General features: G+C 37.3%; 1 protein-coding gene and 1 pseudogene across 1 annotated transcript; both read right to left on the minus strand.

Moving 5' to 3' along the window:
- LOC109823375 lies at positions 1,291–6,630 on the minus strand (annotated as a pseudogene).
- Positions 7,118–8,161, minus strand: LOC109823376 (glutathione S-transferase T3-like). Its single transcript, XM_020389649.1, has one exon. The coding sequence runs from the start codon at positions 8,159–8,161 to the stop codon at positions 7,118–7,120; it is 1,044 nt and encodes a 347-aa protein (XP_020245238.1).

The raw sequence follows: 10,817 nt of genomic DNA on the forward strand, positions 1-10,817 counted from the left end.
ACGAGGAAGGTGTTTTGTAGGAGAAAATATAAAATCGGTTCTTATGTTGTGTATGTGATAAATAGGAGTGATGAGTAAATATGATTGTGAAGAGATTAAGAATGTGATAGTGTGTAAATAGGCACAAAATGTAAGTGAGAGTGGATGTGACAATGAATGAATGATTTCCACATAGGCACAAAATGTAAGTGAGAGTGGATGTGACAATGAATGAATGATTTCCACAAGGAGAGATAAATAAAATCAAGAATCAAAAAGGAAAATCAAGAATGAAAATAAAATTCAAGAAAGTAAAGATGAGGGATTCAATTAAAGATATGGGTAATCTAGAATTGAATTCACTTCTTAGAAAATGGTGATTCCCTAGAGGGTTCTAGCCTAAAGGCGAATCAAAGAAAATATAAATAAACAAAAAGAAAAACTAAACCCAAGAGAGTTCTAGCCTCAAGGTGAATAGTGCAAGAAATTAAAATCTAACTACAAAATAAATTACAAAATCAAAACTACAAAATAAATTGTAAGAATTAAATGCAAGAAAATAAATCTACTCTATAAGCATGAAATAAATCTAATCTATAAGCATGAAATAAATTTAAGGCAAGAGGGTTCTAGCATCTTTGCTATTTAAACAAGAAGATAAAATCTAATTACAAGCATCTAAATTAATAAGCAATAAAAGAGAAATAAGAAAAACAAACCTTCAAATTAATCTCCATCTTCATCTTCATCTTCATCATCCAACAAAGAGAAGAAAAAAAATTTTAAAGTGGTGAAAAAATTCTTTTATTAATTATAACAAAAAGTTATAAATTTGGAAGGCCTTCTCAATTAAGAGTAGCCATCCTCTCCAAAAGGAGTTACAAAAATTTTCACACCTCTAACCCCTCACTCTCTACCCCTATTTATAGTAAACATCAGTGAATGAGAGCCCTTGGATCGAAATCTTATCCAAAAACCATAAATTTCAGCCTTAGATTCGTAACAGAATGACGATGGCATCGATACCAGCATCGATAGAGGTATCGATGCTGGAATCGATGCGGGCATCGATGCAGTGCGCTGCAATTGCAATCCGCAGCTTCTTCTTCTTTTATGCTTTGGGCTTGGGCTTCTTTGGCATTTCTTCTTCTTTTGGGCTTTCATGCTTGAGTTCTTCATTTAATTAGTAGGCTTTGTTGAGGAGATATTGGGCTTTTATTTTTTATTAACCTACAATTAAAGATAAAAATAATTATTAGTGATAAATTTATTCATATAAACTAGATAATGAGGGTATAAAATTAGGAAACTCTATCCTAGCTCAACAACTCGACACATGAATGATCCTAAGGATGTTGGAACTAGATCTTTGATACTAACTGTGATGCCTCTGGCTTCACAAAAGGTTACAGTCCAAGGTGAACCCAATGATGTCAAACCTGCCACGCACCCACACTGTACAATAACACATTTTACCATCACAATAATATCTCTCTAGTGGAATCAAACAACAGGTGTAGATACAAAATATGCAAATAAAGGTAATAATATAATGAACATGATATATAAAGAAGAGATATTTGAAAATAGTTAATAATCATGTTCCCAACTGAAATAAATGAAATACAACTGATACTGAAACAAATGTAAAATGTCTCAATACATAGAGTCAATGGAAATGCTACTTAAGGCACTCTGCCTTTCCAAAAATGTAATACAACTCTAAATGTTTGAAAATAAATAATAAACTATTGATGAGCATAAATAACTACTAATGTAAATAAAGATGGAAACTAAGCTAAAACTCCATCAACTTGCGACTCTCCGTGCGCCTGACTCGTTGCCTGAAAAGAAGGGAAACAATGAGCGTCAAAATGCTAGCAAGATCATCTCCACCGCCTTTAGGGGAAGGGGTTAGGAGTATATATGAAAATAAGTTAATACATATAAATATAAAACCATCTATCCTAAACTAAAAGAAGATTGAGATTTAAAAAATCACAACACGAGAATTAGTACGTCGAGCGAAATAATCCAAACCAGAAAACCCTCATGTATATACCATGTCTCAAATTGTGAATTACTAAATCCTAACTCCCGAGTCCTAGGAGTGAAACAGTAAATAAAAGAAATACAACTCAAATCTTAACAATACAAGTCATGTCAAATCCTCACCCTATTCTCGGGTAGTTGGCGTAGTCACAAATAAAATAATTCAATAAAATCATCTCGCATAGAAAATATGCCATGTGTGCCAATCTTAGTATTATACCCTACTCTCGGGTAACTAATATGGGAGCATGAATGAAATCTGTACAATACTCTATATGAAACAAATGATGTACATGGGTGAAGTCTACTGTGGTCTCATTGCAGTATACAAACTAACACACCCTGAGTTTAGTCTCCCGCGGTCTCATTGCGGAATGCCAACTAACCCACTCAATAATAATGCGCATGGAGTGTAGTCTATTACGGTCTTATTGCAACATACAAACTAGCCAACCCGAGTGTAGTCTGCTGCGCTCTCATTGTGACATACCAACTAACCCACTCAAGCATCCGACTATCATGAAATGTAATGTATATGTCACTATCTATCATGACAAATGCAAAGCTTAGATTATGTGCCTCTAAACGGCCGTGTGTGTTCAAATCCAGTTCGTGTATCCTCGTACAAAATGCACGTATCTCGATGTGCAACACGTACTTCGGGTTCACAATCAAACGTGTATGAAGAAAATAATCATTCACAACTCTACATTGATCAGTCGACCGATAAAAGCCCTTCGGTCGACTAAACACGTGTACAAATGTGCACAAGGCAAAACAAGTGGGATCAGTCGACCGACTCCTTAGCTTAGATCAACCGACTAATTAGCTTCAGTCGACCGACCCGAGCAAAGGCTGAATTGAGTTTCGATTCAGGTTTTGATCTACAAGGTTACAAATTGCTAATTTTACAAGAAGATACATAAAATAAAATGGACAATTTAGATACATATCATATTTCATCCGTGAGACTATCCTTGAGCCCTTATCCTATTTTCTTGATAGATTTCCTTTCATCCCTACTTTATCACATTTTGACTCCGGATCTTTCCACTATTTCTTGTCTCGTAACTTTCCACTGTTCCTTGTTTCTTGTCTCATTTGTTTATGGATATCGTCCCATATCTGTCCTTTGGTTTTTATTTTAATTCCGAGGACGGAATTTGTTTTAAGGGGGGTAGGATGTAACAACCGTAAATTTTGATACGTATTTAAATAAATTTTTCTAGTATTTAAAATATTATATTATATTTTATTAATACTTTTCCTAAATTCTGAAATTTTCTAAGTTTTCAAAATAAATAAATAATAAAATATATAGTCTTGTATTTTTAATTCTGCTAAATATTAATTTACGGTTTAGTGATTTTTATATATAATCATTTGGTGATTAATATTATTAATGACCTTGTTATTATTAATATAAACTTGAGTATAGTACAGTAGTATATAAATATTAATAAAAAGATTTTTGGTTGATTATTGATTATTAATATAATTCAGAATATTATGTGAAAATTTCGAATTTTCCCTCTCTTAATTTCCTCCCATTTGAATTCCTTCCATATTTTCCCCTAATTTATTTCTCAATCAATTCCAAAATTCACGTTTAATCCTTCCATTTTTTTCTCCCATTTCAAAATTCAAAAATACCTAATCAAGTCCTTCTCTCTCTCCCTTCCATAAACAAATCTTTTTTTTCTTCTCTCACCATACCCCCCCTCTCTCCCTGCCCCGTCGAACTCCCCGCGGTCAGCCCCCACCGTGTCAGATCCGGCCCGCGCCATCAACGTCGATTCGTTCGACGAACCCGAGGCAAGATCACGCTTCCCTTGATTTGATATTCCATTATTTATATCTGTTAGTAATTAATTTCATGGATTAGACTGTGATATGTAATTGCCTGCGTGAGTTTGTTGATGAATGATATTAATTACGAGATTTCATGCATAATTATTTGATAGTTGTAGTTCCGTCTTGCACGTTTTTTGTAGTTGTTCACGTTTCTTGTTCATGATTCATGACACTGTTACATAGTATTCATTGCATTTATACCTTGTTATAGTTGAGAATCGTGGGTATTGCTTGACCATAATGACCCGTGAGATATGAGTTGTTAACTTGGACTTGGGATGGGAAGGTCTGGGTTCATGTTATTGGATATGTTGTTATTTATTTCCAGGCTCGCACCAGTGAATCGTTTCGCACTGGGGTGAGTCTAAGGAGCAGTGATCGGATGTGTATTGTTATTCCAGGCTCGCACCAGTGAATCGTTTCGCACTGGGGTGGGTCTGAGGAACGGTGATATTGAGATTATTGTTTATTTCCAGGCTCACACCAGTGAATCGTTTCGCACTGGGGTGGGTCTGAGGAGCAGCGGTATTGTGATTATTGATTATTTCCAGGCACGCACCAGTGAATCGTTTCGCACTGGGGCGCCAGGCACGCACCAGTGAATCGTTTCGCACTGGGGCGGGTCTGAGGTACTAGTGAGATGTGGTGGTTAACCAGATATCCGATAATATGAACTTTGACCTGTATAGGATTGCTAGTTGCATGACTCGTTTCTTGGCTAATTATGAGTTCTTCTGAGATATAGGCTAGTTGTGTTTCTTTTCATACATAGATCGGGATTAATATTTAATTATTTACAATTCGAGATATATGGTATATACATGAGGGTTTCCTTGTTTGGATTATTTCGCTCGACGTACTACGTCTCGAGTTGTAGATTTTTAGGTATTAATTCCATCTATTGTATGACCTTGTGACTTAGATGATTTCTGATCGCTAGCTGCATGATCGTCTTGTTACTTGATTGATTTTATTGGATTTACGTTGCATGTTTCTTTATCATTTCTGTTGTTATTTCGTTTTTGCATTGGGTTTTTGTTCGCTCTTTTTGTTTTGTGGGGTCGGGTCTTGCCGTGCGCCATGCACCTGACGTACACCTGTTTTCTCTGGTGTACGTCAGACTTAGAGGAAGGACAGGTTCAGCTGGAAAATCATCAGGAGCCAGAGGATTCTCAGCAGGAGTGCCTAGCGGATGGAGCAGAAGAAGAAGCCAAAGTTAGCTATTGGTCCTCAGTTTTCTTTTGTACTACATTCCATTTCTATTTGATCAGTGTATTTTGTATCTCTTTAGTATTCATTTGTTCAGATTTGTATAAGGGTATGTTGGACCCGTATTTATGTCTGGGATGATTTACCATTGATGATATGTCTATTTTTATTCTGGGTTGTCTTTATATTCTTGCTATGTGTGATCGAGGACCTGTGACTTCGTATTGTATTTGTTTCTAGACGTTTAGCGTATTGGATTGAGAAGAAAAGAAAGAGAAAAAAAAGATGGTGTATATTTCTTCTCAATCTAATACGTCGCGGACATGTTCACGTCCCGATTCCCTGGTATTTTGGGAAGCGGGGCGTGACACGTCTGTTTGAACACTGGAAGAGGTGGAAGAGCTAGGATTGTTTGACGGTTCAAAGTCGATATTTTCCCAGTTTCGCGAATACGAATCTCGTTCATCTTCCACTATCATGTTATGTAAAATAATGCACGCCCTCATTATTTTACCTAAGACTTCAATATCCTACGTTCGAGCTGGTTGGCGGACAATAGCAAACCGTGCTTGGAGAACCCCGAATGCGCGCTCCACGTCCTTCCTGCATGACTCCTGTTGTTTGGCAAAACATTGTTGTTTGGATCCCTGGGGCATTTGAATTGACTGGACGAAGACAGGTCATTTTGGGTAGATTCCGTCAGCAAGATAGTATGCAATATTGTACCGCTGTCCATTAACAGTGAAGTTTACCCTTGGAGCTTCACCAGACTCAATGTCATCAAAAACGGGTGACCTATCTAGTACATCTCAAACTACCAGGAAGCCCAAAAAAAGCATGCCATATCCACAAATCATATGACGCAACTGCCTCGAGAATAACTGTTGCTGTGCCCTTGTGCCCACTAGTAAACTGCCATTGCCAAGCCTTTGGACAATTTTTCCACTGCCAATGCATGCAATCGATACTTCCAATCATCCCTGGGAAACCACGCTCTTGTCCAACTTGGATTAACCTCTGCAAGTCTTGCACATTGGGTCGTCTTAAGTATTCATCTTGAAACAAGGCTATTACCCCTTCGCAAAACCTCTGAGTACACTCAACCGCAGTAGATTCTCCTATCTTCAAGTACTCATCACAAGCATCAGCTGCTACTCCATATGCGAGCATGCGTAGGGTAGCAGTACACTTTTGGATAGGGGTTAAACCAAGCTTGCCCGCATTATTACGACGTTGTGTGAAGTAAACGTCAAAATTTGACATAGAATCCACAATTCGTAGAACGAGAGGCCTATTCATTCGATACCTTCGTCGAAATTGGGCATCAGTGTATGTGCATGATTCGGCAAAGTAGTCGGCCATGAGCCTCTCATGCGCTGCTTGATGATCTCTATATATGGACTTTCTCTTGCGCGGTTGTTCTTCTCTCCTAAGCAACTCTTCAAGCAGTTCTTGTTGCCTATCAAACATTTTATCTTCTAACTCCCATTCTTGTTGGAAGTATTCGAAATTGAATTCATTTAGGTTTGGATCCATTGGAGGGTATGTAGAAAAAATATTGATAGGTATACTCCAAGTTGTGCATTTGGTCAACATTTATAATGAAAACCTTTGTTCAAAAACATGCAATTGCAACGACATGTGGCGTATGGCATGCATTGCAGGGAGTTGTCAATTCATGCATTGTCTTTAATTGCAGAGACTTGTCAATACATGCATTGTCTTTAATTATAGAGAGTTGTCAATTCATGCCTTGTCTTTAATTGGATAGAGTGGTCAATTCAACCCTTTGTCTTTAATTGCAGGGAGTTATCAATTCATACCAGAGAGTTGTTAATTCATACATTTTTTAACTTTAATTGCAGAGACTTGTCAATTAAATTGGAGAGGGAGTAGTCATTTCAATTGGATTTATTCAAATAAAAAACAACGATTTTATTCAACACTCCAATTTCAACACACGAAACACTTAAAAAACACTTAAAAAACACATAAACAAACTAACAGACAAACAACAACTTCTTCATTTGCCAAACAGTTCTTTCCTCAACAACTGATATGCTTCTTCATCTTCATCGTCACGATCTGGTTTGTTTTTCAAAAATCTCCACGTCTCCATGTTCTTGGCACGAGCGAGGACATTCATAGCTTCAACAGTACTTGCTCTATTCGCTTCCGCCTTTTCACGAGAGGTGACTATATTGGATAACTCATCGAGAAGTTCGACCTTCGATTTCCTTGGTTTACTGGATGAAGCTCTAGCTTTCTTCTTTGTCGTGTCCCTACCCTCAGGACGTACGAGGGTAGGAGCGGAGGATTCAACATCTTCACTACTACTCTTTCTTTTCGAACCGCTACTACCCGATACTGCTACTCCTGGCATATATTTTGGTTGATTGCGAACAACCTTCCACTCATCCACCAAATTAAACGATGTACCCATTTTCTCAAAGTACAACTCCCTGCCTTTGGATATGTAGTTTTCATCAGACCAACCACTTTGCTTCTCCCTACATGCAGTACTGTAACAGCCAATGAAACTGGAAATTTTTCTGTTGATGTCTTTGTAATGACTCTGGCACCGAGCTATGGTCCTCGTCCTCTCTTTTCCACTCTTGCCATTCTCATTCACATACTGTGTAATTTTACCCCAGAAAGTTTCACTTTTTTGGTTGTTCCCCAGCTCACTATCATTACTAGCGTGAAAATAAGCAGTTAGCAGAATTATGTTGTCTTCTGTGCTCCAACTATCGTAACTTGATCTCTTTGTTGGTTGTTGGGTTGGAGGTAGAAAACTATGAGGAGTATCCCCACCAACATTTCCCAAAGAGATCTGGGTGGAAAAATCCGGGATTTCTGTAGATCCGCTACTGAACCGGGGTGTCGGTGGCTCAATCGACTCCGTGGTAGGGAAATTCATATGGGATGGAACATAGCTGCTTCCCGCAGCTGGATGATAACCGTAAGGAAGATAAGGGTATTGCATGCCAAAATTTGGTGGCATCATATATGGCATTTGAAAATTGGGTTGCATACCAGCATTTTGAGTATTTTCCGGGGCTTGCATATTTGGATTTTAAGGGTTGGTATTTTGAGGCTGGTTAGGAAAGTTGTAGGAGAAATTAAGATAATTTTGTGAAGGATCCATTTGAAAAAGTTTGAAGAATATAGAAGCAAAAGCAAAGAGAAGGAGAATAAGGTGTTGAAAACTCGGATTTTTTTTGTCTCCAAATTACACAAGACTAATCTCTATTTATAGAGGTGAAAAAATAAAAATTATTGATATAAAAATTATAAATTAATTCCTAGTATTTATCTCCCAAAATATCATTTAAAAATTAGGAGTAAAACAAAAAAAGCCAACCAATCAAGCCTTGACACATGGCTCCCCCCCGATCTCTACCTGCTGGAGCAAAAAAAACCCCCAATCTCCACCTGCTGGAGATAGTCTGAGGAGACTTTCTCACTTCCTATAAAACATACATCAGTTCGACTAATAGTCTATTTGGCATCTAACCAGTCTTGGCCTCTTTATCAGTTGTACGTCAAAAATATTTTTCTTAATGGATATCTTAAAGAGATTGTTTATATGAAGTCATCTCCTGGTTTTCAGTGTCAAGGGAACGGTTAGTATGTCACTAGAATAAGTCAATTTACAGTCTTAAGCAATCTCCTCGTGCTTGGTCTGATAAGTTTAGTAAGGTTGTCTGCTCACAAGGATTCGAGAATAACACGGCTGATCATTCTCTATTTACACATCATAGTTCTCATTGTTTAGTTATTCTATTGGTATATATTGATGATATTATTATCACAGGAGTGACTTACTGCACATTGATAGTGTTAACTGACACCTGGCTTCTCAATTTCAGAGAAAGGATTTGGGTCCTTTCCGTTATTTCCTTAGAATAGAAGTTTCAAAATCTAAGGATGATATTTATCTCTCCCAATAAAAATATGTGTGAGATTTACTTTAAGAGACAGGTCAACTTGGCTGTCATCGTAGTGACACACCCATGGATCCAACTTTGTGGCTCTTGCCATCCACGTCGGACACCCCGCTTTTTTATTCTGGTCAATACTGATGATTGCCGATTGGTCGGGAAACTTATTTACTTGATAGTAACTCAACCTGATATAGCATATATAGCAAGTTTTGTTAATCAATTCATGCAAGCAGTGACCATAGTTCATTGAGAGTTTGTCCTTCGCATCTTTAAGCATCTCAAGAAGTCTCCAGGCTAGGGACTTTTGTTTCGTCTAGGTCACACTCTCTTTCTCTTTGCAGCAATTCTCTAATACTAATTGGGTTGGCTCAGTATATGATTGTCGTTCTACCATCGGTCTTAGTATCTTTTTCGGTGGTAATCTTATAGCTTGAAAAAGCAAGAAGCATTTTGTAGCTGCTTGTTCAAGTACTCAGGTTGAGTATCGCTCTATTGCTCACCTAGTATCAGAGATTTTATGGCTTCGATATCTTTATATCATTTGAGCCTTCGTATCTCGTCAACTACTCAAGTGCATTGCGATAATCGAGCAGCTACACATCTCTAATAATCCAAAGTTTCATAAGCGATCAAAACACATTGAAGCTGACTTCTACATTGTACGTGATGAGATTCGCAAGAAGATGGTTTCTCCTTCTCATGCTCCCTCTAGCTCTCAGTTGGCTGATATTTTCACAAAAGCACTACCATCACAATTATGCAACTCTTTTCAGGACGAGCTAGGCTTTGCTAATCTGTATGCTTCAGCTTGAGGGGGAGTATTGGAGATATGAGAAGAATATTCTCATCCCTCAATTATGGTAAAAGACAAAGAATATATAATTGATGCAATTGAGGATTCTTATGAATACAATTAGATGTGGTTGAGGATTCTTAGGTATACAATTAGATTACTTTGTATAGATTTCTTTTGTGCATATAAACATGAATCATATCATATGAACAAAATAGCCTTTAATCCTCTTTTATATTTCTCTTCTTTAGTATCAACAAAAATAAAGAAGATATCTATTTATTAAAGACATTGAACGCCAAACAATTTCAATAAGCTGCAATTCATATTTTCAACAAGAAAAAAAAGGAAGCAATTAGTTGCATTTATTAGGCATACAACAATATCATCTCAAACAAACTATTCTCTGGTTTTATGCATACGTTGAAAGAATCAGAGATGAAAGGATAAAACTCATTTACTTGCGAAAAAATACAAGATATATAACAACTAAACTTACAACAAAACTGGGATGGCCGAGGCCCGAGGACAACAGACTTTCTACTCATTAGAATTTGATCATAAAACCAGAATGAAGGATAAAAGCTTAAAGACAAAGAGAACCTCAAGAGTAGCAAGCCACCGATGGTCACAACGGTGGCTTGTGAGATCTGGAAGCCAATATGCTCCCTCCGGTCACTACAAGGGATGTGCAGATTGTGTGCCAATTGTCACTCCTAGTGCAACTCCAAAGCATGGTCATGCACCTATAAAGATATAATGCCTGATCACGTACGTAGAAAGGTATGATATAAACCCTCAAAATGACTACTACTTCCACAGGCTTCCAGTCATCAAAAACAGATAAAACAAAGAAGAACAAAATCGCAATACACAAGTTTCGTCGATAAAAAAACAGATTAAGTATACATCTGTAATTGTCTACAAATAGCAGAAAGAAAGAAATAGAGAAAGCTTTGATTCTTTATGGCATAGCACGACAT

This window comes from Asparagus officinalis, chromosome 9, assembly GCF_001876935.1.
Source record: "Asparagus officinalis chromosome 9, Aspof.V1, whole genome shotgun sequence".
Taxonomy (NCBI): Eukaryota; Viridiplantae; Streptophyta; class Magnoliopsida; order Asparagales; family Asparagaceae; genus Asparagus; species Asparagus officinalis.

Bases quoted from the DNA above. Each gene is read 5' to 3' on its own strand.
- LOC109823376 (XM_020389649.1), bottom strand. From the start codon at position 8,161: ATGCAAGCCCCGGAAAATACTCAAAATGCTGGTATGCAACCCAATTTT.